Source organism: Drechmeria coniospora, chromosome 01 (assembly GCF_001625195.1).
Source record: "Drechmeria coniospora strain ARSEF 6962 chromosome 01, whole genome shotgun sequence".
Taxonomy (NCBI): domain Eukaryota; kingdom Fungi; phylum Ascomycota; class Sordariomycetes; order Hypocreales; family Ophiocordycipitaceae; genus Drechmeria; species Drechmeria coniospora.
In genome coordinates this window covers 878705-906268 of record NC_054389.1, presented here as the reverse complement: position 1 = coordinate 906268, position 27564 = coordinate 878705, and the positions used below count along the sequence as shown (strand labels likewise).

General features: G+C 52.6%; 9 protein-coding genes across 9 annotated transcripts; 5 read left to right on the top strand and 4 right to left on the bottom strand.

Annotated features, from left to right (window-relative positions):
- Positions 1-6778: 6778 nt before the first annotated feature.
- Positions 6779-7600, top strand: DCS_00230 (ubiE/COQ5 methyltransferase; the record flags this gene model as incomplete). Its single annotated transcript, XM_040797571.1, has 1 exon — positions 6779-7600. One exon carries the CDS (start codon positions 6779-6781, stop codon positions 7598-7600), a length of 822 nt encoding a protein of 273 aa, XP_040658454.1.
- An 818-nt stretch (positions 7601-8418) lies between these two features.
- DCS_00229 (uncharacterized protein) lies at positions 8419-8742 on the top strand (the record flags this gene model as incomplete). Its single annotated transcript, XM_040797570.1, has 1 exon — positions 8419-8742. The coding sequence occupies one exon, from the start codon at positions 8419-8421 to the stop codon at positions 8740-8742; it is 324 nt and encodes a 107-aa protein (XP_040658453.1).
- A 708-nt stretch (positions 8743-9450) lies between these two features.
- On the top strand, positions 9451-11595 carry DCS_00228 (uncharacterized protein; the record flags this gene model as incomplete). The annotated part of the gene is made up of 3 exons (XM_040797569.1): positions 9451-10261; positions 10324-10828; positions 10893-11595. The coding sequence occupies 3 exons, from the start codon at positions 9451-9453 to the stop codon at positions 11593-11595; spliced, it is 2019 nt and encodes a 672-aa protein (XP_040658452.1).
- Positions 11596-13630: 2035 nt separating this feature from the next.
- On the top strand, positions 13631-14760 carry DCS_00227 (cell surface protein; the record flags this gene model as incomplete). The annotated part of the gene is made up of 3 exons (XM_040797568.1): positions 13631-13716; positions 13813-14284; positions 14344-14760. The coding sequence occupies 3 exons, from the start codon at positions 13631-13633 to the stop codon at positions 14758-14760; spliced, it is 975 nt and encodes a 324-aa protein (XP_040658451.1).
- Positions 14761-15313: 553 nt separating this feature from the next.
- Positions 15314-17428, bottom strand: DCS_00226 (uncharacterized protein; the record flags this gene model as incomplete). The annotated part of the gene is made up of 1 exon (XM_040797567.1): positions 15314-17428. One exon carries the CDS (start codon positions 17426-17428, stop codon positions 15314-15316), a length of 2115 nt encoding a protein of 704 aa, XP_040658450.1.
- Positions 17429-19179: 1751 nt separating this feature from the next.
- Positions 19180-20305, top strand: DCS_00225 (uncharacterized protein; the record flags this gene model as incomplete). The annotated part of the gene is made up of 4 exons (XM_040797566.1): positions 19180-19195; positions 19246-19479; positions 19542-19796; positions 19848-20305. 4 exons carry the CDS (start codon positions 19180-19182, stop codon positions 20303-20305), a joined length of 963 nt encoding a protein of 320 aa, XP_040658449.1.
- Positions 20306-20456: 151 nt separating this feature from the next.
- Positions 20457-21228, bottom strand: DCS_00224 (uncharacterized protein; the record flags this gene model as incomplete). The annotated part of the gene is made up of 4 exons (XM_040797565.1): positions 20457-20587; positions 20649-20697; positions 20753-21075; positions 21135-21228. 4 exons carry the CDS (start codon positions 21226-21228, stop codon positions 20457-20459), a joined length of 597 nt encoding a protein of 198 aa, XP_040658448.1.
- A 1503-nt stretch (positions 21229-22731) lies between these two features.
- Positions 22732-24059, bottom strand: DCS_00223 (uncharacterized protein; the record flags this gene model as incomplete). Its single annotated transcript, XM_040797564.1, has 2 exons — positions 22732-22765; positions 22822-24059. 2 exons carry the CDS (start codon positions 24057-24059, stop codon positions 22732-22734), a joined length of 1272 nt encoding a protein of 423 aa, XP_040658447.1.
- Positions 24060-26717: 2658 nt separating this feature from the next.
- Positions 26718-26969, bottom strand: DCS_00222 (uncharacterized protein; the record flags this gene model as incomplete). The annotated part of the gene is made up of 1 exon (XM_040797563.1): positions 26718-26969. One exon carries the CDS (start codon positions 26967-26969, stop codon positions 26718-26720), a length of 252 nt encoding a protein of 83 aa, XP_040658446.1.
- Positions 26970-27564: the final 595 nt, after the last annotated feature.

The window sequence follows — 27564 nt, the reverse complement described above, 5'->3', positions numbered from 1 at the left end:
ATCGCCGCCTTAGTCGCCGCCTTAGTCGCTGCCTCAGTCGTGCCTCAATCGCCGCCTCAATCACTGCCTCAGTCGCTGCCTCAATCGTGCCTCCATCGCCGCCTCAGTCGCTGCCTCAGTTGTGCCTCCATTGCTGCCTCAGTCGTACCTCAGTCGCTGCCTCAGTCGTGCCTCAGTCGCTGCCTCAGTCGTGCCTCAGTCGCTGCCTCAGTTGTGCCTCAATCGCTGCCTCCATCGCCGCCTCAGTCGCCGCCTCAGTCGCTGCCTCAGTCGCCGCCTCAGTCGCCGCCTCAGTCACTGCCTCCATTGCCGCCTCAGTTACCGCCTCAGTCGCCGCCTCAGTCACTGCCTCCATCGCCGCCTCAGTCGCTGCCTCAGTCGTACCTCCATCGCTGCCTCCATCGCTGCCTTAGTCGCTGCCTCAGTCGTGCCTCAATCGCCGCCTCAATCGCCGCCTCAATCGCTGCTTCAATCGCTGCCTTAGTCGTACCTCCATTGCTGCCTCAGTCGTGCCTCAATCGCTGCCTCAGTCGTGCCTCAATCGCTGCCTCAGTCGTACCTCCATTACTGCATCAGTCGTACCTCAATCGCTGCCTCAGTCGTACCTCCATCGCCGCCTCAGTCGCCGCCTCAGTCACTGCCTCCATTGCCGCCTCAGTCGCCGCCTCAGTCGCCGCCTCAGTCACTGCCTCCATCGCTACCTCAATTGCTGCCTTAGTCGTACCTCTATCGCTACCTTTAGTCGTACCTCAATCGCTGCCTTAATCGTACTTAAATCGCCGCCTTAGTCACTACCTCATTACTAGTCTCCCCTAGAACTAAACCAACACTAATTAATACTATATATAAATAACAGTACAGATTAGCAAGGCTTAAAGAGGATTACAATACTACTACCCGTTTCCTACTGTAGAAGCCTAGTAGCAGTATGCAACTAAAAGGGTCAGATTCACTAGGTAACCGTTTGAATTTAGCATACGGGCCTAATACCTAGAGTTTAATTACTACAATAAGATAAAGACTATCTTTTTGTCTATACCTTAGTCCATTAGATATATTTACCTTATGCCTAGAGACCTATTTACTAGATTTCTAGGAGTATTATATTATACAAAAACTAACAATCCCAGTAAAACCATACGTTATTGCCTCCAATTACCCCGTACTAAAGTACATTATACTATACAACCTACAATAAGTATATACTTCCAACAAGGATACATAACCTACTTTTCTACTCGCTACAGTACTAGTATAATAAGTTAGAATAAAACTACAACACAGAAAAATAATTAAAAATAAATATAAATAAGAACAACAGTAACTACAATAAATACAATAAATACAATAGATAAGTTAAGTAAATACCGACAGTCGATATCCAAAGACCAAAAAGAAATTATAGTATATTGTAAGGCGCGCCATAGGCGTATAGGCCTTATAAGCGAATGTAAGGTGCAGTACCCGCACTAAGTGCGGATACTGGCGGATCTTTTGACAGTTTGGCTATATGGTCGAACGGTTAACTGGTCTATTGTCCATATGGGCACACCTCCCCATATGTGTTACATATATATTTTGGAAGGTGCAGATTGCAATAAAACAATTGCAAAGCTAGTAAAGGTAGAGTATATCGATATTGACTTAATCCCTAATAATGATGCACTAATACTATTTTTAAATACCTATACTATTTAAGCTATTGCAAGTCACCGACGGAACAAGAAATTAACAATAGAGGCAGTATATATAGATTTCCAGACAGATTTTAAGGACTGGAATATAGATATATTTAAATGTCTCCATTTTATAGTAAGAAAAATACTGCAAAATGCCTTATGCTATAACGGTATATATACAGGCATAATGCGCATAGGTATATTACGTCAGCTAGTACGGGTAATTAACAGTATAGTATTACTAGAATGGAATATTAAAGACCTAGAGAACTGTCTTATGGATTGCTTAACATTCTTTAGGAACGTTATTAATAAAACAATAATAATAGCAATAACCATAACCTATTAACTATTATTATTAACAACCCAATTCGTAATACAGTAAGTGACTTAACTAATAATACAGTACCACAAACCCCCGATTCAAGGGATACAATAAGACAATCAACTATACAACCGACCAAGAATATACAATACAATACTGTACAACTAAAAACACACAATACAATACTATACGACCGACCGAGTACATACAATACAATATATCGTACCGATTCCGAACAGTAGATACTACAATTCCAATAAATCCAGCAAATACTACAATTTAACATAATATAATTCCAGAAAATACTATAAGCAAAGAAAATATAGACATAGTACTACAAGTACTATAGATGTATCGAGAAGAGAATGCACCAGTTAATATCAAGAGTTACTAGTATTTTTTAAAGTCGTAGAAATCGGAATATATAGATTGGGGTGAACTATATAATATATTGGACGATACAGTTAAATAGTTATAGGAAATATGTAAAGAGGTTGGGATATAGCCAAACCAGTATTATGCAGTTTTTAAAAAGGTATTTACAGGCAAGGCACAAATATAAGTTCGAAGGCATATACGATTAAAGTGGATTTTCGGGCAAATATACAATGCAGTTATGCAAGAATGTAAGTTAAATATTACCAAACAGGAATATTTCTACGAATAGTCAATAATTACATTTATAGCAATCAGAAACCAAGAAGAATATGCAAGTGTTAGTATAAGCGTGAGAGTAAGTATAAGTATGAGGGTAAGTATTGTTAAAATACTAGGATTTATACTAGTAAGACTACCCAAATAGGATACTATCCTATTATTGCTACTACCAGTAGCAACTGTCAGAAGTACTACTGCTGGCAGATATACTATACTATACTGAGAGTATAAGTAAGTATACAGAGCTGACTAATAGTATACAACATACTATTTCTCTAAACTATTGTCAAAGATACTTGCCTAATTAGGTATAGTACAGAATGCTCTAGAACATTCTAGAATATTCTAGAATATTCCATACCCCACTTATGGAATGTACTGGAACTCCTTGGAATAAGTCGGAATGTTGCTTACCCTACTTATGGAATGTACTGGAACTCCTTGGAATAAGTCGGAATGTTGCTTACCCTACTTATGGAATAAGGTGGAACCTTATGGAATAAGCTGGAACAGTCTTTACTATATTTCTACACCTATATAAGGCAGTAGCCATTCCCTTAGAATAGTTTCTCTTTTGATATAATCGCATTCGTTTGTATAATTCGGTACTACCAATTGTGCACTCTTGCCCAGTTACTAACTGGCACCCCTCATGCTGTTACTAACAGCTTGATTGATTCCCTGGTCCGTGCGATATACTTCCACTACCCCTCCTCTTGCGCACGCAAATTTCAAGAAGTATGAGTGTGAGTGTAAGTATAAGTATAAGTGTAAGTGTAAGTGTAAGTGTAAGTGTAAGTGTAAGTGTAAGTGTAAGGGTAAGTGTAAGTGTAAGTGTAAGTGTCAGTATAAGTGTAAGGGTAAGGGTAAGTATAAGTGTAAGTGTAAGGGTAAGTGTAAGTGTAAGTGTAAGTGTAAGTTTAAGGGTAAGTGTAAGTATAAGGGTGAGTGTAAGTGTAAGTGTGAGTATAAGACTAGCTGTATGTGTATGTATGTGTGTGTGAGTGTAGCGTAAGTGTAAATATAAGTGTAAGTGTGGGTGTAAGTGTAAGTATAAGTATGAGTATATGTATAAGTCTTTGTGTATGTATGTGTATGTGTGTGTGTGTATGTAAGTATGTAAGTGAGTGTAGGGTAAGTGTAAATGTAAGTGTAAGTGTAAGTGTAAGTATAAGGGTAAGTGTAAGTGTAAGTGTAAGTGTAAGTGTAAGAGAAAGTGTGGGTGTGAGTGTAAGTGAAAGTGTAAGTGAAAGTATGAGTGTAAGTGTAAGTAAAAGTATAAGTATAAGTGTAAGTATGAGGGTGAGTATAGGTGTAGGTATAGGTGTAAGTGTAAGTAAAAGTGTAAGTGTAAGTGTAAGTGTAAGGGTGAGTGTAGGTGTAGGTGTAAGTGTAAGTGTAAGTATGAGGGTGAGTGTAAGTGTAAGTGTAAGTGTAAGTGTGAGGGTAAGTGTAAGTGTAAGTGTAAGTAAAAGTGTAGGTGAAAGTGTGAGTGTGAGTGTAAGTAAAAGTATAAGTGTAAGTGTAAGTGTGAGGGTGAGTGTAAGTGTAAGTATAAGTAAAAGTATAAGTGTAAGTGTAAGTGTGAGGGTAAGTGTAGGTGTAAGTGTAAGTAAAAGTGTAAGTGTAAGTGTAAGTGTGAGGGTAAGTGTAGGTGTAAGTGTAAGTGAAAGTGTGAGTGTAAGTGTAAGTGCAAGGGTAAGTGTAGGTGTAAGTGAAAGTGTAAGTGTAAGTGTAAGTGTAAGTGTAAGTGAAAGTGTGAGGGTGAGTGTAGGTGTAAGTGTAAGTGTGAGGGTAAGTGTGGGTGTAAGTGAAAGTGTGAGTGAAAGTATGAATGTGAGTGTAAGTGAAAGTGTAAGTGTAAGTGTAAGGGTGAGTGTAGGTGTAAGTGTAAGTGTAAGTGAAAGTGTAAGGGTGAGTGTAGGTGTAGGTGTAAGTGTAAGTGTAAGTGTAAGGGTAAGTGTGGGTGTAAGTGTAAGTAAAAGTGTAAGTATAATTGTAAGGGTAAGTGTAAATATAGGGGTAAGTATAGGTATAGGTATAAGTGTAAGAGTAGGTGTAAGTATAAGGGTAAGGGTAAGTATAAGGGTAATTATAAGTATAAGTATAAGTAGTGTAAGTATAAGTATAAGGGTAAGTTAGTAATATATAAGTAGGTAAATAGGTAAGTAAATAGGTAAGTAGGTAAGTAAGTAAATAAAATAAAATTGTAATAAGTAAATAAGTAATTATTTAAGTAATAATATAGTTAAGTAAATAAGTATATAAGTAGGTAAGTATATATATATATAAGTAAGAAGGAAAGAAAGTAAATAAGTAGGTAAATAAGTAGGTAGGAAAGTATATAAATAAGTAAATAAATAGGTTAAGATTAAAATGTATAAATAGAATAATATATGATATATTTATAATAATAGATAAAATAGTAAATGTAAAGTTAGTATGGTTATAAGTATAATAGTAAATAGTAAAAAATATAATTATATAAAGAATAGAATATAGAAAAGATAGTTAAGGAAAGAAAAATAAAATAGTATATAAGTAAGTATAGGAAGAATAAAAGTATATATTAAAGTATATAATAAATAGAGTATATATAAAATGAAAAAGTAAAATAAGTATTGAAGGATATTATTATAGTTTAAGATATAAAAAGAATAATTTTAAAAAAAAGAAAGTATAATATATATAGGGATAAGATAAATAATAATAGTATAAAGAGGTAAGTAATAGTAAGAAGAGTATATATAGTAATAGGTATAGGTAAATAAAGAGGGATAGTAAAAGTAAAAGTATAGGATAAGTAGGATTAAATATATAGTAGAAATAAAAATAAAAGTATAAAGAGTAAGAAGGATTAAATATAGGGTAGGTTAAAATAGAAATATAGGGTAGATATATAGGGTTAGTAAAAATAGGGATATATAGTAAATATATAGGGTAAGTAAAAGTAAATATATATAGGGTAGGTAAGAATAAGAGTATAAGGTAGAGTAAAGTATATTTATAGAGTAAGTTTTATAAAATAGTAAAGAGGAAGAATAGTTAAAGTTATAAAGTATATAAAATATAGGGATAAAATAAATAGTAATAGTATAAATAGATTAAGAGGAATAAGAAAAATATGTATAGGTATAGGTATTAAAGTAAATATAAATATATATATAAGTATATAAGTAAGGAAAAGAAATAGAATAAGAATAAGAAAAATAAGGGTATAGAATTAGGATAAGTATAAAAAGGAATATATATAGTATTATAAAAGAATAATAATAATATAAAAGATAGTAAAGATAGGGGTATAAAAGAGGATAAGTAGATAAAAAAAAGAATAAAAATAAGAAAAGTAAGGGTATAGGATTAAAATAAATATAAGAAGGAGATATATATATATAAGAGTAATAATAGGATAAAAGATAGTAAAAGTAGGGGTATAAAAGAGGATAAGTATATAAAAAAAAGAAATATAAGTATAAGGTAATTATAAATAAAGGGATTAGGAAAGTAAAAGGAAATATATAAGGTAAGTATAAATAAGGATATAGGTTTATAAAAGTAAAGATATAGGGTTAGTAAAAGTAGAAATATAAAGTATAAAAATAAGGGAGTTATAAGTAAAAGTATAAAAATAGTAAAATAAGGGAATAAAGAGAGAAGAAGAATAAAATAATAAGTTTATATAATAAATTAAGTAATAGTAAAAGTAAAAAAAGAGATTAGAAAAAAAAATAGAAAAGTAAAGGAAATAAGTAAAAGGGTAATAGTAAAATAAGAGTAAGAGTAAGTGTAAGTATAAGTGTAAGTGTAAGTATAGGTATAAGGATAAGTGTAAGTATAAGTAAAAGTATAAATGTAAGTAAAAGTGTAAGGGTAGTGTAAGAGTGGGTGTAAGTATAAGTGTAAGAGTAAGGGTAAGTGTAAGTGTAAGTGTGAGTGTGTGTATGTATGTATGTACAAGGCTGTGCCTGCGAATACGTACCTGCCTTGGCACCTCCATTGCCGGCTTCGACGTACGCATCGACACACCCTTTACCAACCTTGGCCTCGGTGAGCATCCCATCCCTCGACACTCTTCGTCACAAAGGGACTCTTCGTCACAAAGCGTCGTCCCTCCGCCATGGTCCGCAAATCGGAAGCGGCGACGTATACCCACGGCCATCATGCGTCCGTCCTGCGCTCCCACACCTGGCGCACGGCCCAAAACTCGGCCGCCTACCTCTTGCCTCACCTCAAGGCCGGCATGAAGATTCTCGACATCGGCTGCGGCCCCGGCACCATCACCGTTGATCTGGCTGCCTACGTGCCCGACGGCCACGTCACGGGGCTCGAACGGGCCGCCGACGTGCTCGTCAAGGCCCGCGAGCTCGCCGAGCAGAGGGGCCTGACAAACGTCGACTTTGTCCAAGGCGACGCCAACGCTCTCCACTTTGGCGACGACACCTTCGACGTCGTCTGCTGCCACCAAGTCCTCCAGCACGTCAACGACGCCGTCGGAGTTCTCAGGGAGATGCGGCGGGTCGCCAAGCCGGGCGCCATCGTCGCCGCCCGCGAGTCCGACTACGGCTCCTTCGCCTGGTACCCCGACCTCGATGGCATGGAAGACTGGCGCGCCCTCTATCGGAAGCTGGCCAAGTTCAACGGCGGCGAACCCGACGCCGGCCGTATGATCCACGCCTGGGCCCGCGAAGCCGGCTTCGATGCGGCGAGCATGGCCTGCAGCTCCACGAGCTGGTGCTACAGCACCAAGGATGAGATTGATTGGTGGTCGGGCCTGTGGGCCGAGAGAACCGTCGCTTCGGCCTTTGCCAAAACCGCCGTCGAGGGAGGCATCGCCACCACCGAGGAGCTCGAGACGGTTGCCCGCGTGTGGAGACGATGGGGAGAGCTGGAAAATGCTTGGTTTTCCGTTCCCTCGGGCGAAGTCATCTGTCGGAAATAGTGACAGGAGTCGTCACCTCGTCCTCCAAAGGAGCATGGCAGTGGCATACGCTCTTGGAGAGCATGACCATGCGCTTTTTTTTTTCATCTACCTTTTGTGTGTTGTTGTGGTCGTCGAGCAATGTTTTCTTCGTCGCTGTTGTTTTGCCAACGTGAGCGGCCCAACACTTGCAGAAAGCGTGCGGAAAGTTGGCAGAGCGCATATCATAACGAGCGGGAAGGATCCATCTCTCTTCTTCTCGTCATGCCATAACCTCTCTTCAATATCCATCGATTCGGCTTTCGAGCAGCATACAGCAATCCATGGGCGACGCATCATCTGGACGTCGAAGCCGGCTTTTGCTGCCGGCACAGTCCTTCCAAGCAAAGCATCATGCAGCTCACTCACTCCACGATTCGAGGATGCCGCACCACGGCGGCCGCATTTTCAGCATGCGCTACCTCGTCATGTTTGCCCTCGGACACATAGTATCCGATTGGCCGCAGAGAAATAATAACGGCTCGGCTCATGGACACGGAGGGAGGAGACGGGTTCGAGGCGCAACATGGCAAGCATGAGCGCCACAGCAGTCGTCAATGGTCTCGTCTCGGACGAATCGACAAGAGCGCAGCGGATATCCGGCGCCAACAAGGTTTCATGCAAGCATATGATACGGTGGTGACAAATGGGAGGGCCGTACAGCCATCGCTTGGCATCGTTACCAATCTTTCGGACCGCAGCCTTCGATGGGGGCTAGAACTGCTCCCTCCAGCCAACGACGACAAGGTTCCCGGCAAGCCAATATATCTCAGCGCGGCATCAGCGCGGCGTATGCCGACATGGTTCACGCGTTCCCGTCACCGACCAGCGTCTGGTTGGATTCAAGTGGACCGGACAGGGTAGTGGCCACAGCTTCTGCAGCCACGAGATGGGCCCATTCCGAGCACACGGGCGACCATGGCAATTCACCGGTCCTTCTCACCCGCGCAGGTGCCGCCGGAAATCGGCTGCAAGACCTGCCGTTTGCTTTCCCAATCGGGACCGGGATGCCGGTACCGGATGTCGTTGAAGGGGGCCAGCATCGCCAGAGCCGGTGGAGTTTTCGCGACGAGCATGAGCGCCAGAGGAGCGGTGGCCTACCGCCGTCTCCCTCGGATGCCTAGTAATATGGATGGCTCGGATGGAGCCACCAAACACAACTTTCTCTGCAGCCACGGTCAGCTGTCGTCTTCCTACTCGCCGTCGGCCCCTCGCCATCGCCCTTCCACGTATCGTCATCCGTTCCCAACCACCATCTCGCCTCGTCTGCCTTGGCCCCCGTTACGCTCGTTGAAGGGGCAAGAAAGCGAAAGGTTCAAGGCAATGCCGATGCCTATTAGGCCGTGACGGGCGGCGCCGCTGCCGAATCCTCTTCGTCTCGTGTGTGGTAGTGGCGGCAAAGAGCGTCGCGACGACGGTACAAGCGATCCAGAAAAAACAGCACCGGTCGATCCTTGCCTCGGATTGAAGCGTGAACGGACGCAAAGTCGAGTGAACCCAACGACACGCCCGCGGCTTGCCTCTCAACATCAGCCCTTGCCATCTCGAAGCCCGGGGCTGGGGTCGACCACATCTCCTCTCTCGGACAGTCGGCAGACTGGACACGAAGCCAGCGTATGCCTGACAGCAGGCCGTGCCATAACTGCCGTCGTCGACGCTTGCGCTGCGATCGCTCATGGCCTACATGCCACAAATGCTCCGTCACGGGGCAGGCATGCCTCGGCTACGGCAAGATCTTTGTTTGGACCCAGTGGACACAGGCCAGTGACGGCCACGAAAGCAAGTGTGGAAGAAGCGGGAGTCTCGGGACGGCATCAAGATCCCCGCCGACAATGGCTTCGACATCGCCGCCGTGGCAACCACACGGCCAACGACGGGCTTGGGATATCAACCTTCATGGCTGTTGCGAGGATCTCGACGAGAGCTCCCGAACGGACGTCGGTGACCATGGATTTCTGGAGCAAGGGGTTCTGGAAGAACGCTCTGGGACGAATGTCGGTGGAAGAGCGTATGTCTTTCTAGACCAAGGAGACTCGGATGAAGATGAAGCTATTGGCGGAAACGCGAATGGGATCGGGATCGGGAACGAAAGCAGGAGCAGGACCGTCGGGGGTGCCAATGCACCTGCCGCTCCCGAGGGTCAAATTCGAGATAAAGGTAATTACGAGTGCAGGCACGACCCGCATGAGGTATCGTTGCAACAGGGGCAGGAGCCAATTCAACTTGAAATCTATCAACACCAGCACCAGCACCAGCAACAGCAACAGCAACAGCAACAGCAACAGCAACAGCAACAGCAACAGCAACAGCAACAGCAGCAGCAACAGCAACAGCAACAGCAACAGCAACAGCAACAGCAACAGCAGCAGCAGCAGCAGCAGCAGCAGCAGCAGCAGGACCGCCGCAAGCATCCCGATGGCAATCATAGTCATAATCATAGCTACAGTCACTACCGTTGCCGGCAAGGTGCCCAACATCCATTGGTGACGCCAACCGTCAGGAGTTTGTGTCCTTCGGCAGACACCTCGTCGAGCACCGACGCAGCATGGCCTTCCCCGCCCTGCAGCAGCTTTCCCATGAGTAACCTGACGGATCCCATCTTCCAGGACCTTGACCGAAACTCACGATACTATCTAGCCCACTGTGAGTCCCTCCCTCTCGGCGCTTCTCCCCCCCCCCCCCCCCCCTGGAACTGACCGTGCCAGTTGCCAATTGTGTCTGCAAGGACCTCGTCGCTCGGGATGCCCCCGGCAGTAACCCATTCCGCGAGCTCATCCCGCTCACCAACAGGCATCCTCTGCTCCTCCACATTCTCGTAGCCACGTCCGCCATCCACTGGTCCAACATCTTCCGGCCCATCACCGCCGTCCATGCGGGACTCAACGACCCTGGTGCCTACCTCGCGCACCTGAGGGCCAAGGACGTCGTTTCTCGTCAGGCCCTTCTCGATGCTCTCATCGCCAAGCAAAAGGCCATGTCTCACCTCCAACGCGTCCTCGACACCCTTGAGCCCGCGGGAAGCGAGGTGGCGCTGGCGGCCGTGCACTTTTTTGTCAAGTTCGACCTCATCGACCTCGAGAGGAACGACGACAAGGGCTGGCAGGCCCACCTCGAAGGCGCAAGCAGCATGCTCTCCCTTCTCGCCCCCGAAAGTGTCGCCGGTTCGTCGGGCAGGATGCTGCGGGACTGCGTCGTAACCGACTGCTTCATGTACGTCACCCCATGTCGTCGCCGCCCCTGGCTGCCAAGATGGAGCTGACTGGCGAATGGGCAGATATCACATCCTCGGCTCCACCCTCGCCTCGCCTTCCCTCGCCGCCCGCATCGCTCGATATGCATTTGAGCTGCTGCCCGTCATGAAGAGGACCGAGGTCAACTGCTATCTCTCTTGCCCCGCCGAGATCCTTCAAGTCATCCTAGCCGCCTCCCGGCTCTCGTACGAAACGCCCTGCACGGACTGGTCCCTGTCGGCCGCCAACGAGGCGCTCTCTCTCATCGAAAAGGCCCTTCTCTTCGACATACCCGCCTGGGCCTCGCAGCTGAGGCGCATGCCCAACGTGTCCGACATCGAGAGTCGTGCCCATGTCGCGTCGGCACACCGTTCGGCCGCCTGCCTGTACATCGTCCAGGCGCTGCCCTTGGCACGGGCCGCCGGTCGAGTAGACACCGACTCTCTCGTGGGGGACATTCTCAGCCACCTGAGCCAGGTGGACGTTGGCGACCCCTACTTCAAGGCTACCTCCTGGCCCACCTTCATCGCCGGTGCCGAAACGCGCGAGGCCGAGAAGAGAGCCTGGTCGCTGAAGCGCCTCTTTGCCATCTGGGAGACATGCTCGTGGGGCTACATCTTCACCGCCATCGAGATGCTCAAGGCGACGTGGAGAATGCAGGATCGCCAGCACGATGACCCAGGCGCCGGTGTGTTAAATTGGTTGCAAGGTCTCAAAGATATGGGGTTTGACTACTTGATCGTATAGGAGGTTCGCAACCGGCCACAACCGTCCCTGTCGATGTTTATATCTCTTTCGATTCTACCCTTTCTCCGTTACGCTCTCCACACAGTCATTTAGCACGGTATGTGGCATGTGGCATGAAGGCGGGCAAACAAAAATTGCATTTCATTATTCCAGATTCCTGGCACCAGATTGGAGGCGGCAAGGAGCGAGGGACATTGAATGATTGCGCTACGCAGGCTTCCGTCTTGGATTGTGAGGTGTTCTCGTGCACGATTCGATTCCTAGGATGAGGTCAGAAGCGGACAATGTTGAAAGCACGTGCAACTGCTTCGCAACGGGACGGCGGAGGGATCTGAAACAGTCGAGAAACATGAGCAGAACGAGGCGATGCCAATACGTATTCGACCTAGGCAGCAACACAGCACAGATTTCAGCAGGGATTTGCAAGAAATGGCTGTCTGGGTACCCATTCGAGCGATATTGCAAAGTATGATTCCGTATCAAGTCATGTCCCTCTGGTGGTGTGATGCAGCGATATTCGACTGGCATGATTCCGCCGCGCGTCGACGGGTTCCTTGGCATCTCCATTGTACCTTTCTGTCGTCGAGAAGGTCCTGGCCTGCGAGGCTGCCGATGGTGAAATTTCCGCCACAGGTCGATGTTTGACAGCAGGAGAACGAGACACTGATAGCCACCGGGTTCGTCCGGCTGAGCCCGCCTACTTTAAAACACATTGTGCAACTTCTGGCCTCTGCTGCAAACAAAACCCATGTTGGAAGACCCGCAGGGCGTCATCTGCACCACATGTCCCCTTGTGCATAGGTCGTTCTTTTTGAACAAAAAAGGGACATTCCGTTGACCTGCCCAGTCGCGCAGCTGGTGATATCGGTGATGCCCCGGCCCCGGCCCCGGCCCATGTGGGGAATGCTCCACCCGGCTCCGGTCTAACCGGTCGCACCGCGTAAGCCACCCCGAATTCTCATGCGCGACTCCACCAAGGCGGCCCGAAAACCGCAGCAGGATGGATTTGCATGGCCAACAATGGCCACCATGGATTTTGCGCACGTCAGTAAATCTCTATACATACACTGCCTTCTGTATTGTGTTTGTCATGAGTCTTCGGAACTGCATGGCCCGTCTGTGGGAGTGAACCAGCGACTTCCGGCACCTTGCAGGTTTCATTATCATGACTCTGCAACGCGACCAAAGTCAGCTTGACTCCACCATGTCAAGTCATGCCGGTGCGCCAGCGACCCCTGACCACCTGTCATCACAGACCTTGCACCCTACCTCCTTCAGAGCACCTCCCTGCTTGTCTCGGCCGTGCGTCCACCCACGGCGAAATCAAGGCGAAATCAAGGTTGAGCACAACGCTCAGGCGGCTAGCCCTTCGGCATCGGCCAAGGCGACACCCTCACGCTCAGACATCTCTCATATGGCCAGCCCTGGCATGCGCATCCCTTCACGGCAGCGAATCCGGAACGTTCCGACAGGAGCGTCTTCACCCTATCCAAACTCCAGGACCCTGGTATCTCCGATCTGTCCTTCTTCAACACCATTGAGTGTATTCTGGATAGCCCGTTTCAGGCCAGTTCGTTTTCGCTTCGCCTCCGCTACTGGTACAGCCTCTAGGTCTTCCTGCAACAGACAAGAGCCTCAAGCAGGGCACCATCATGTATCTGAACTCAGACTTGTCGCATTATCGCGGAAGGAATCCGTCTCGATGGCCCCATGCTGCTCGACTACGGTGCGTTGCGGGCTCCCAGCAGAGCGCCCCTACACAGTCGACATGATACAGAGGGGGGGGCCAGGCCCAGGCCGGAACCGACAGCGAAGACGCTTTGGCATGCTCCTGCTGAAGATGGTCTATATATTTGCCCTTCCTCGCAAAGCCATGCGGTGATTTGCCAGTTACACCACATTCTCATCTTTCAGCACTTCCTCTTTCTTGCAACGTACTCGGCTTCGACGTTGAGACGCTGGTGGCTCGTATCCGCATACTGATAACGTCAGCCGTTGTCCTCTTCAGAATTCTTCAACCATTCCCATCGCCACCATGCGATCCGCCGTTGTATACTCCACCTTGGTTGTTGCCGTCTGGGCTCACGGGCTCTGCACGTCCATGGAGGGCGCCAACGGCGTGTCCATGCCATGTTTTGGCGGTACGAGAAACGACGTCTCCCTGCTGGGTCGAGGCTGACTGCATCAAGTAACGGATGGTACTCCTCGTGATTGTAGCAGCAACGGCTGCGGCTCTCAGGCCGATACATCCATCATCAGGGATCGTGAGATCAGCAACGGCAAGGCCAGTCCCCTCGGACGCACCGAGGGTGGTGGTCCTGTGAGTGCTGCGGCTTCCATCGAGTACTTCATGACTGGTGCTGGTACCGCTCAGAGAAACAAGGGTGCCAATGGCGCCACAGGCCAGGAGGACGACTTATCCGCCCTCGGCCGGTCTCGGCAACGCCGTGAGGAGCATAAGCGTCAAATCGGCAAACTGTTTGGTGGTGCTGGGGCCGGGGCGGGTGCTGGCCTCGGCGGTCTTCTCGGAGGTCTCGGCGGTGCCGGCCGTGGCAGTGCCGCCGGCGGTGGTGGCAAGAAGAGCAACTTTGCTGAGGAGACCATGGTAGCTGACACGGCGGGCCAAGGGGCCACGAGTGGCCTTCCCACCACCAACGACCAGGGAGAGATTTCCATGGTCTTTCGGCAGGTATGTGCACCCCCCCCCCAGGCTTCCAGGCTTGGAGATGTAGCGCTGACGGTTCAAAGATAAACCAGGACGGTGCTGGCCCTATGAGGGCCGATATCGACGCTACGTCCGGAGGCACTGATCCTTCGGCCTTTCAAAGGGCCGAAGTCACCCAGGACATTCCAGGACTCGGCATCGGGGGCTTGTCTCTGGCCACCAACACTGAGTTCCCATTGAAGGTCCAGATGCCCCCGGGCATGACGTGCGAGGCGCAGGTTGGCGGCGCGAGCAACGTTTGCATCGTTCGTGTCCGCAACAGCGCTGCGGCCGGGCCATTCGGTGGATCCGGCGCCTTCACGCAGAGCCCTTCTGCAAAAAAGCGCGCCATCGCCTACCGTCTGAGGAAGCGCTTCCAGATCAGTCGCGTGGAGGATAAGGATGCGCTTGATGCCGCCGACGCGGCTGAGCTCGAGGAAGAAGAGGATGACGATGAGTAAATTGGAGGCATCGTGAAGAGCCAAGCAGCTATCGGTCTCTCGGTCAGTCTCGATGCAGAGAGGAGAGTCAGAAGAAGGAAACAGCCAATTCGCGAACCGTCTGAGCCAACACAACAAGCTGTATCGCTTCAAGCCAGCTGGTACCAGGGTTTGGGAGAGTTCGATTTTTGTTTTGTTGTGTTTCTGCGTAAATGAACGCCCCAAGGTTCGACAAGGCGTCTTCAGGGGTAGCCCATAATACATATTTGCCATGCCGCAACGGGGTGCACAAAAAGCAATGGCCTAGGCCGGCAATGCAACATCAACGGCTCAGCGCTAATAGTTATTGGTGCAGGAGAGGTCTCTTGTCTACCTGATGCGAGGAAGCAGAAAGAACAGGGATGAGGGTTCGAGTGCCATGGAATCATGCCTTCCGACGCGTTCGCCATTTCTCGACGCTGCAACATTCGCTAAAAAAAAAAAAACTCTTGTGCATACGATCCACGCTTGCTTTGTAAATCTTGTCAGAGAAGGAAGAAAAAACGCTAATGCATGCAATGCTTGGTCATGACGGTCATGAGGCCTGATGGTAAGGGGGACTGCCGTAGCTTGCCGCTACGACACAAAATGTGCAATGTACAAACAGAGCATATATGTTGGGGGGGGTGGAACGGAACCAGATGTCCAGACGCACGTAAAATAATGTGTGAAGGGGGCGAAAAGGCAGGCATCGCATTTCGGCCAACCGCGGAGCTTTGCCGCCGTCATTAGACAGCTCGCGTCTACCATCGTCGACTGCGTCCGTTAGCCACGTCCAGCATAGGCGAGAGCAAGAGATGTACCTGTAGGCTGAGTTGGTGTTCGTCTGCCGGCGCTTGGCCATGAACGGGACCACCCGCTCTGGACGAGGACGCGACGACGGACTTGGGGTTTGCTGCTTCTTTTTGGCCGAGCGACCTAGAAGCTCTGCCTCCAAGGAATTGAGATCCGAAGACTTTGTGGAGGCGGATGAAGCAGATGAGTGCCTAGAGCGAGATCGATTGGAGTCTAGTCGCTTGCGATCGGCTTGTCTTGGAACTCGAATGCCTTCCCAGAGGTCATGAGCAACGCCATTGTCGCTGATTCTATCGCTTCTTTGCTCCGGGCTGTACGACCTGGGCTTCTTCAGGTTCCGATGTTTGTCTGCTTCGCTGCTGTGTCGACGTTTGCGTGTCTTTTGGTCATCCAATGGTGGCCAACACTTTTTGGGCTCTTCCGTCGGTTCCCACTTTCGCGCCGCAGGATTGCCGGCTTCTTCGTCGGGAATTTCTCCCTCCTCCGTTTCCACCAACGTCCTAGGCTCGGCAGTTTCGCCATTGACGGTGAAAGAGTCCGAGGTTTCAGCACGGCCCTCCGATGTACCTGCAGTCGACGACGAGTCGGCCTTGACGGCATCAGGCATCACGGGCGTGTCACCGGGGTCGTCTGATCCATCGGCATTGGCCGGTACCTGGAGAGTTTCCATTGCCGCCGTCTTTGGTGTCTCATCTCTCGGTGTCTCATCTCTCGATATCTCATCTCTCGATGTCTCATCTCTCTTGGTGCCACTGCGAAAAGAACATGCGTCAGGAGCTGTGATGGCGTCCTCTCGATTATCCGAGGCTTCTGTCTCAATCACATTGTTCTTCAATGAATCTCGTGGGGGGTTCGAAGCATCCAGCTGCTTCGCGGAGACAACATGGTGAGTTCTGTCGTTGCATGGGCTACCCTGAGAAGACCGCCTTTCCGCAATGAATGCATTCTCCTGGTCCTTCGGGGGTGAGCTCTGGGACGAGCGGCGACTGGTGGATGATGATGGCGGATGCGATGCATCGTGATGTGAACCAAGATGGTGCGATCTGGCGCTGGTGTTTTGGTCTCTACCACGCCTGTCCTGATTGTTGGGTTGACGGTCGAGCTTTCGTCTGCTGCGATTGTCACGCTGGGTCTTGACCTGATCAAGACTTGGCGGCGGTTTTGGAGGCAGCGGGTGACTCATCCTCGAGCCCTGAGGACTCGGCGGGACCGAGGTCGGCCCCGGCGACGCTATTCCGGGACGTGCTTGGTGTCGTTTGGCACGAGCAGGGGGCGAAGAGGAAGCAGGTCCGTAACAGGATGGCGATGGATATGATTGGTTGTAATGCGAGGCCTGGTATTCGAGCGGTGGCCTAGCCGAAGGGCACGGCCGCGGCGGCGGATGCCTTGGCGGGTGAGGTCCTGGAGGGAATGGTCCTAGAGATGCTGGTGGCGGGGGAGCCGGTGCAAGAAATCCCGGCGGCGGCGGCGGCATGTTGCCAGGCGGGCTATACTGTGCCGGCGGGTAAGGAGACGGAGGAGACGGGGGAGGATATCCCGGATTGGGGTACCCGTAGGCCGGGTGGGAGTACGCCGGATAAGGAGGCGGCGTGATGTAGTGATGCTGGTGGTTTGCCGGCGCAACATACACGGCGGGATGCTGCTGACTTGCGGCGGGAGGGTTTTGATAATGGCCGACCCCTGCGCCGTACGCCTGGAGTGGTTGCGGCGGTGGTGGAGGCGCGTATTTGGTGATGATGGGGCCTCTCGGCTTGGGGCCGTGGTTGTGGCCCTTTTTATGCTGGCCTTTGTTCGAAGAGCTCCGCCACGCAGCCAAACCACTGCAACGAATCAGCTTGGCCTCGACGAATGCCATGGTAGGGGCGCCTACGCAGGGGTTGACCTCGTGGGTTCGGGGCAGGCGACTGCCCAGTGCCCTACCGCACCACAATTATAACATTGCGGTTCCTGGGCTTGGCCACCGTGGCCGGGAAACGGTTCTGCCATTCCAACAATTCACAATTTCCGAGAAGTAGAGGAAATGGTGGATGGTGCCAACGGGCCGTGATACGATGACGGGCAAGACGACGACGAGCGGATGCTGCCGACCTAGGATGACGGGCAACGTATCGCGTCGGCAGTCCTCGGGTACGCTCGCCCCCGTCGGGATTTTTCGCCGAGATATAAGCTGAAGGGAGTGATTTTGAGGTGGTGATGCGAGTGGCTGCTGAAAGAGATGTGGACGAAACGCTCGCAATCGGGGCGGTAGCAAACAGTGACTGACGGTGACGAATGAGACGGACGTTGTGGCCCAGGATCCAGGAATCCCCTCCCCAAGCCTGTTGATGACACTGCGGTAACACTACATCAGGCAGACGGACGGGGGAGAGGGGATACGTCGCGAGGCGGCGGGAGGCATCAGACGGAGGAGGGTTCGAACGAGGAGCCGACGGCAACGGGTCGAGTTGCAGCACCTTTGAGCTCGAGCTCGAGATGGATTCGGGGCGGTCGAGGCAGGCTAACACGTGAGACAACGCACGGGCCATTCGACAGCGAGGTGCTCATAAGGGGTGCCGTAGCTTAACCGATCTGACAGGGATCATTGGCAGCACTAACGGAACAAATTTCGTCGTCGTGGGCGAGGCGATGACGAGTTCACCGCCCATCGAGGACGGGAGAATGCAGATGCGTTTACCCGAAAATGTAGTTAAGTAAGTACATGTGCGGGTACGGAGCATGACGGCAACGCGATATGCGGCTATGCACAGTGGCTAGGCCCCTGTACTGTGCTGTGCTTGTACCTATACCTGTTCCTATACCTGTACCTATACAGTACTTGTACCTATGCTTGTGCCTATACCTGTGCCCATACTTGTACTTATACTGGTACCTATACTTGTACCTGTAGTGTATTACCAACCTGCGAGGTACAGCACGGAGTAGCGTATTACTGTACCTAGTACTTACTCCGTACTTAGCTGTACTTGATAGTCGCAGCGAGTACTCGCTGTATCACCTACATTGTTCGCGCAACCAAGGGTCGAGAGGCGGCCAAGAGCCTCGTTTTAAGTTTTATCGTCTCGGTGCATGGTGCGAAACTCAACTCCTTGGGCTGGCTTTAGTTTAAGATGGATCTCTACGAAGGCCTGCTTGTGAAAAATTTACCAAGAAAAAAAGGTCAAGCGCCTACCGAACTGCCGTCGCCCATTGGTAAGTACCTACAGTATTACAGTGCAGCTTCCACCGTTCTCTGGAAGCGCTAGCTCTCCCCTCCTCGGTGGGCCTTGAGCTCGAGCAGCAAAACACCACCAGGCTGAATCCAACTGCGGCAACATTCAACGCGGCAACATTCAACGCAGCGGCATTCAACGCGGCGACATTCAACGCGGCGACTCTGGAATCACCCCCCCTCTCCTCCCGATGATCGCCTGAGAATTCACCGTCCGACTCTCGGCCGCGCCCGCAACCAGTGGTCTTAATCATGTTGGTGCAGGCCTCGCGCGCCCCAGTTCTTGCCCTCGTTCGAAGCCGCCGTCGTCGATGAAGCCAGCGCCCACGGGCCGCCCCTCGTGAAATCCGATTTCGATAGCGCAAAGGCCGGACAGACGGCCCGGCCGAGTCGAAAGCATGCCCAGCCTGCCAGGTGAGCCGCTCGCTTCGTCGTGGGGCCCGTTCGCGGCTGACCACCGTCAGCGTCCGTCGATCTCGACGAGTGCATCGCGCGGCTCTACAAAAAGGAGCTCCTCGCCGAGTCGGTCATCGAGGCGATATGCGCCAAGACGAAGGAGCTGCTCATGCGCGAGAGCAACGTCGTCCACGTCAAGGCGCCCATCACCGTCGTCGGCGACATCCACGGGCAGTTCTTCGACCTGATTGAAATTTTCCGCATCGGCGGCTACTGCCCCGACACGAACTACCTCTTCCTCGGTAGGCGCCAGGCCTCGGCTCGCGGCGGACGGCGCAGAGGTCGAGCTGACAGAGGGCTCCAGGCGACTACGTCGACCGCGGCATGTTCAGCGTCGAGACCATCTCCCTCCTTGTCTGCTTGAAGCTACGATACCCCGATCGCGTGCATTTGATTCGCGGGAACCACGAGTCTCGCGGCGTCACCCAGTCGTACGGCTTCTACACCGAGTGCTCGCGCAAGTACGGCAACGCCAACGTGTGGCACTACTTCACCGACATGTTTGACTTTCTCACGCTGAGCGTCGTCATCGACAACCAAATATTCTGCGTCCACGGCGGTACGTGGCCCCACCCTCGCCGCCCGGCGTCGCGCTGAGCTGACGGAGCAGGCCTGTCGCCGTCGATTCACTCCATCGACCAGATCAAGATCATCGATCGATTCCGCGAGATCCCGCACGAGGGTCCCATGGCCGACCTCGTCTGGTCCGACCCGGACCCCGAGCGAGACGAGTTCTCGCTCTCGCCGCGGGGCGCGGGCTACACGTTTGGCGCCCAGGTGGTGAAGAAGTTCCTCGCCGTCAACGGCATGTGCCACATCCTACGCGCGCACCAGCTGTGCCAGGAAGGCTTCCAGGTGCTCTACGACGACCGGCTGAGCACGGTGTGGAGCGCGCCCAACTACTGCTACAGGTGCGGCAACATGGCGAGCGTGCTCGAGGTGAGCGACGGCGGGGAGAGGTTCTTCAACGTCTTTGCCGCGGCGCCGGAGAACGACGTGCACAAGGACCAGCAGCCGGGCGGCGAGAAGTCGGCCGACGGCAACGCGCTGCCGGACTACTTTCTGTGACGGCGGATGATGGGGCGGATGGTGGTGTGGGTTTGTCATGTATTTAGATGTCGTCGTCCTATGCGAAAATTTGCTCTCCACGGCAGGCATGCATGCTCGTTTTTCTCGTGACGCCAACGACCAGGGCAAATGCCGGCCGGGCGGATCCGGCTCACCAGTCCTTGGCAATGTCGAAGCTCCATTCAAACTCGAGATGCTTCTTCTTGTCGTCGTCGACGAAGCTCGAGATGGCGTTGTAGTGGCCGCGGGCCAGCATGCCCGAGGGGGCCTCCTCCTCCTGGACTGCGGGGGCAGGGTCAGCGCGAGGACGAAGGGGGGAGAGACGACGGAAGGGCACGCCTACACTTTTTGACGTAGGTGGTCTGCTTGTCCGTGTTGGGCGCGTAGCTTCCCTGCGAGGCGTCAGCCGGCATCCCCGCGACGGGCGGCGGGCGGCGCGGGACGCACAATCATCTCCGAGTCCTTGGAAACCTTGATGCCCTTGCGCTTGACCACCTGGACGTAGTGCAGGCCGCTGAGGATCTCGTGCTGGACCTTGAACTGGGCGCTCATGGTGAACTTGGCGCCCTCCTTGATCTTGAACGGCTTGTCCTTGAGCGTCCGTTCGCTGCCGGCCGTGGCGAGGTCGATGGTGACGGCCGGCCGGCCCGGCGAGTCCATGGTGAGGGCGAGGATGATGCAGACGCGGGCGTCGTCGGGGTCCGAGATGTCCTTGCCGCCGCCGAGGCCGAGGGATTCCTTGTACCTCTGGAGGGACTCGTCACCGGCGTCTGCCATGGTCAACGTCGTCTCGGTCACGAGCCTCTCGAGGCCGACGGCTGCTGCATACCCATCTGCTGGTACTCGGCCAAGCTGTGCTTGGGCTGGGAGAGCTTGTAGCCCTGCGTCTCCTCCGGCATCGTATCCTCGTCGTGGGAGGCCATGGTTGCGGTGCTTCGACGGCGCAGAGGGGGGGCTGCTTTGCTTGTTTTGGATTCAACGTGGCAACGGTCAAGAACGGAGGGGAGGAGACGGCGTGCGACGTGATGGGGAGATGGGCCACATCGGATGGAGGAGACGCAGAGGCCAGGAGACGCAGAGACGGGAGGAAGCTGAACTGGTTGCCGCGACGGTAGAGGGCCGCCGTGGGGGGGGGGGGGGGTTGGTGGCCGCCGCAGGCATGATTGGATGGGGCTAGGGCGCTCTGGGTCGGAGCAAACAAGCGGCCAGCTCCAAGTCCACGGCAGCTAATTATACGGAGTACTTGCACGTACAGTACGAGGTTCTCTGCACATACAGTGCTTGTACTGGGGGGCTGCACAGCTGTGCCCACTAAGCAACTGTAGAGTAATTGGTGCCTACTAAAGTACAGTACAGGACGTACACCGTAGTTGGATTTTACTCCGTAATACCGGACGGAGTACCGCGATTAGCCTTTCTGTACGTTCAGTGCTAGGCACGGACGGCACTTGCATGGACAGTGCCGATATACTTGCACCTACGGAGTACTCCGTATCTACATGTACTCCGTTCGCCAGCATCAATACACCTACAACTACAGTACTCCTGCACTGCACGTACATGTGAGTGCTGTAACACACTTGCAGTAATACTCACAACTACAGTGCACGGTACCTACAAGCAAGTGTTGTCGACCCCTAAAACCATGGATGATCCAAGAGGAATCGACACCAATGCTACAACGACCTCGTGGCCAGTAACTTTCAAGCGCATGGTAATCGTAGCCTATCGCTTGTGCCGTAGACTGTAGCAGATCACACCGAGGACAAAATAATCAAGGGATTCCTTGGATAATGGCCTCGAGACACGGTCATATCAAGTTCATTCTTCAAGTGCAATACTACTGGTAGGTACCTAGTGCGTACCTCGCACCGCGCGTGTCCCCTGCCAATTGAAGGCATGAGGCAGGCATACAGTACACTGACGTAGTAATTCAGTGGGCACAACGTGGACCTCCATAGATCAATGCTACCCTATACCTGTCGGCGTCGAAGGAATGGCAAGAAAGGCCACTTTGCTGATGCACCCATACCCTACGGGACATGATCTCGAGAGCTTGCAACGAGTTTATAGTCGTGTGCAGCATAAAGTCTTGTGGTCTTGAAAGGCCCGCGACGTTCACTGGATGCCGTGGGCTGGGTTGGTACCGTAGGTGCCATATTATTAATATCCATTCAGTGTTAATGGTAGAGAGCCAGCGAAAGGGCGGTAGTAACAATGATGGGTGCCGCTGTAGGGCCTGGTGTAACGGATGCTCGAAGCGTCCTAAGGGTTCTGTCACTTAGGTAGTGAGTCGGGCTTGTCGTAAACAGTGTGTCAATAAGAATCCGTCAAGAAGCTTTTAAAGACTTCTCAACCCAGCGTACAATCCAGCGTGCTCCTCTCCCGTCGCGCGGCGTCCTCCCCTTCGCAGACGACGCCCGCGGCTACAGCAGATTGACGAGCCACGGAACGAGTGCCCTGTCGTCCAAGTTAGCGACGGCCCGGATCGCACGCCTTCACGCGAGGCCACTCACCCGACCGCCACCGTGGCGCCTATGCCGAAGAGCGCCCTCTTCTTGGCCCTGCCCACCTGCTCCTCTGCCTCGGTCTTGGTCTTCTTCGCCCGTCGCTCGTCGTCGTCGTCGTCGTCTCGGTCGCCTTCGTCGTCGTCCTTGCCCGCGGCCTTTTCCGACACGGAGATGTCGGCGGCCTTGCGCTTGCCCTTCTTGGCCGATGCCGCCTTGGCCTTGTCCTCGGCGCCCTTGGCCTTGTCCTCGGCCGGCCCGTCGGCGGCGCGGCCCTTCTTCACCATCTCCTTGGCCGTCTCCATCATGCGGGCAATCTCGGCCGCGCTCGGCGGCTGTCCCGCCGTCGGCAGCGGCATGTCCACCTCGGCCGTCGTGTGCGTCACCGTGTTCCCGCCGGCATCCGTCGCCGTCTTCTCGTCGACCTGCACCTTCACCTTGGCCTCGGGCACCTCCCTCGACTCCAAGACGACGGCGGGCTCAAACGTCGACGTCTTCACGACGACCTCGTCCCTGCCCCGCTCGGCCACGCCGTTCACCTCGGCCCCCTCGGCCTTGGCCTTGACGGCGCGCTTCCGGGGCGACGCCGACGCGCGCTTCGTCGTCGGCTTCGTCGGGCTCGCCGACCGGCGGGCGCGGGTGGCGCGGGGAGCCGTCGGCGGCGTCGGCGGCGGGGCCAGCAGCGGCTTCTGGACCCTGCCGACGTCAAACTTGGGCGGCGCCGCAATCTTCTTGGGCGGCGAGTCCGAGGCGGTCGAGACGGGGATCTTGGCCGGGTCGAGAAGCGCTCGGATCCAAGCGCTCACGTCGTACTCGTCGGCGAGGTCGAGCGCCTGCTGCGGCGGGATCCAGATGTTGCCCGCCGTCTCCTCCGGGCTCGTCGTGGCGAGCGACTTGATGTACCTGCGCTCGGCCTCCTCCTCGGCCGCCTCGGCGTAGGGGAAGGTGGCCTTGAACATGCCCGTGGCGGAGACGTAGCCGTCGAAGCTGCGGCGCATGAGGAAGTAGCTGGTCGGGCTCGACTTGAAGATGCCGGAGACGATGCCCTTGGGCAGGGGCGCGCGGAGGTGGGCGTAGTCGAAGGCGCCGAGCGAGGCCACGTCCGGCTTGTCGCCGCCGACCATCCTGTGCGTCAGCTTCGTCTGGCCGAGACGTCGGCGCGCGACGAGGTCCCAATCTGCGACGGTGAGCGCGGTGCCTCGGGGCGCGAGCGGGGAAGACGTACGGTCGGGGACGTTTTCGATCATGAGGGGGTTGGTCCGCGAGGGCAGACTTCTTCCATCCGCCGGCGCCATGGTCGGAGGCCTGATCGCTTCGCTTCGGGGACGGGATGCGCGCGGCCGTCGTTTGCGGAACCTCGGCGAGGCCAAGGCTGTATCGGTCAAGGGGACGCTTCTCGAATGAACGTCTCGCGCGCGACGATGATGATGATGACGCGATGGCCTGGGACGTGGGCGCGCTCGGGGAAGAGGCGGAGTGCGTGGCCTACGGGACGAGGAGGGAGCGGATCAGACGTGGCGTTGTCGAATCAGACGAGAGGCTAAATAATCAAAGTGAGATGAAGACACGATGGCGACGCCCGTGGGACGGTATTGGCAGCGAAGGTGGTGAGCTGGGGGGGGGGGTGGGTTGATTGCCGTGCCGGGGCCAGCTGCGAACGGAAAGGGTGCAAAAGAAGAGTTCGCGACGGGGGGAGACGGCGCGCAAATTGGTGGTGAACGAGCAGTCATCTCCACTGGGTTGGGGGGCGTGGGATACGATACTCGGCCGCCGCAGGCAAGTAATACTGCAACAAGTTACTTAAGTACTGTACTTGTACTGCAAGTACTGTGCAAGTCAAGTGTACAAGTAAAAGTACGGAAAGGGGTGGCTCGGTTGTGACTGGGCACAAGCACGGTTGTTGATGCAGGGGTACTGAGTACGTATGGAATACTTGGTTGCTTGTCATGCTGCCAGCTGCAGGAAGGGCTGTGGCCTGGCCGTGGCCACATCCGCAGACAAGTGGGTTCGGAATCGGAATAATGTAACAAGAACATGCCCGTGTGTCATCCACGGTAAAGGCCGTAGCCTTGTTGCAATGCCGATACTCTGTCTTGAGCGGTGATGACCGCTAGTCGTGCCAATTGCGCCGCCTCCTCCGCCTGCCTGGCCGCCGAGCGCACTTTTGCTCTGCTTCCCTGAGAGCGACTTGAGCGTCCTTAATTGTTAGCCGACGGGATGGTCCTTTCAACCTGCGAATGGGAATGGTCAGCCAAGCTGCATCACCTGCATTGATGAGCTGGTCAATATTCCGGTACCTGCATGTGGGTTTTGCGCGGCAACGCAACTGAACGCGGAGACAACGGCGGGGGCCCCGGGCAGAGTTCTCTTTTGTTCTCAAACGGCCCATCACCCTGAAATCGGTTTGAATCGGAAAAATGTAAAAAGAACATACCCGTGCATTACCCACGGAAGTTTCCAAAGCCTTGCTGAAGTGCAAAGATGGTGTCTTCCGCGGCAATGAATGCTAACCGCGCCAGACGCGCCGCCTCCTCGGCGACGGCGCACTTTCTCGTGGCCTCCTTAAGGACGGCGCGAGCGCCCGCAATCGCGATCCGGCGCGATGGTCCCTTGCACCTGCAAATGGGAATGGTCAGCCAAGCTGCATCACCTGCATTGATAAGCTGGTCAATATTCCGGTACCTGCATGTGGGTTTTGCGCGGCAACGCAACTGAACGCGGAGACGACGGCGAGGGCCCCGGGCAGAGTTCTCTTTTGTTCTCAACGGCCCATTACCCTGAAATCGGTTTGAATCGGAAAAATGTAAAAAGAACATACCCGTGTATCACCCACGGTAACGGCCGTGGCCTTGTTGAAGTGCCAATATTCTGTCTTCAGCGGCGATGACAGCCAGTCGTGCCAATCGCGCCGCCTCCTCGGCTTCCCTGAGGGCGATGTGAGCGTCCTTGAGTGCTAGTCGACGCGACGGTCCTTTCAACCTGCAAATGGGAATGGTCAGCCAAGCTGCATTACCTGCATTGATGTCTTCTGACTACCTACCCATCATGCTAGGAGGAGACATCGACAGCTCAGAGACGAAATAGTTTGGAACATGGTAGACACTGGTAAAGTAAACGACTTAAATATACTGTTTGACGATTTTTACGTTGCTGTTGTTGCTGTTGTTGCTGATGCTGCCGAAAATACTATGGAGGGAGAAAATGAGAATGCAATGCTAGGAGGAGACATCGACAGCTCAGAGACGAAAGAATTTGGAACATGGTAGACACTGTTTGCTGTTGTTGCTGATGCTGTTGCTGATGCTTTCAATGATGTTGAAGGAGGAAAAGAGAATGCAACGAAAGAGGACGATCAGATACCTTATATACTTGTCGGCAATCTAGGCCTTCTTTCGTACTTGCCAGGAGTCCGGAAACAGAAGGAAGGGGCTGCATCGTTATGGCACAGCAGAAGGCGATGGCACCAGGAGCACTTGCCTATGATCAAGAAGTGCAGTACCCCGGTGCTCATGAGGCTCCTTCCTTGATCGTACGAGCCTCGCGTATATTCATCAGCTACTGTCAGAATCATATCGAATATTCATCAGCTACTGCCAGAATCATATTGCTTCGCTACCGCATTGACCTTGACTATCAAGCCAGTCTGGATGCAGCGGGCACAGGTTGCCGCGTCGTCAAGAGGGACTCAGTCTCGACCATGGCAGCAAGAGGAAACGGGCAGCGCTCCATCATCCTCGAAGCGGCAAATCACCTCAGTACGGTAGCAAGCAGCAGCGAACTTGGGCTTGCCATGTTCCACGGCGCGCCTCAGTCCAACTACACCTGCGCTGTGCTGGGGAGGAAACGTATCAGGGTGACGGCGTGATGATGGACCCCCGCGTCACTCTCCGTATCCTCCGAGGCAGCTATACTGGTTCTCCATAAAGAGTCAAAGTACTGGCACGTCTCGCATGAATCCTTGCCTCCTCGATACCTAGCTCGGCGGTCCTCTGACGACGGTGCTTCGACAGCATACCGTAGCGCTCCCACGTGCGCAAGTCAATGGTGCCGTTTGCCTTAAAGTGACGGTCCCACTCGTTTGCCCAGGCCGGTTCGTAAAGTGTATTCGCCATCAGCAACTTGATGTCGTGCGATGTCGCAAGGGCTTCCGCTTCCATGTTGGAAGGGCAAGGTGCAGTCGGACATGGACGAGGAGGATGAGAACCGCCATGTCCTTGCTGCTGTATATGGCATGATTGCGTACACCTGTTCCACGTCCGAGTGGGAATGTGGTGGCTTGGGCCCGACAGTGCAAGAGGCTGCTGCCAGCTGCTCGTAACAGAGCTTGCCGCTGTTGCTTCTGGCTCGAGGTTTTGTCGACAAGACATACGTCGTCGGTCGTCGGCCTGTGCGTGCTGCATAATTATCCGTCCGTTGGCGAGGGCTGAATTAACGGGGTGATGCGAGAGCGAGAGCTTGGTACGGTAATGCCAAAGATATACATCCAGATAAGGATACATACGAATTCTCTATCCTTAATCGTTCCTCCCATCTGTCTATTTTTACGTAATCGTGCATCCTCCCTCACGAACCACACCCTCCATTCCATCTCTGCTTTCAACAACACAACTAATCGTCCTCATATATGTATCAGTACTGTCTATTTTAATCTGTCAACTTCCATAGCCCCGATATTGTTATGAGTTGGCGCCGGAGGAGTCGTGGCGCACCAAGGAGAATACGACTAAGAATTTACTGCTTAAAGAAGTAGTA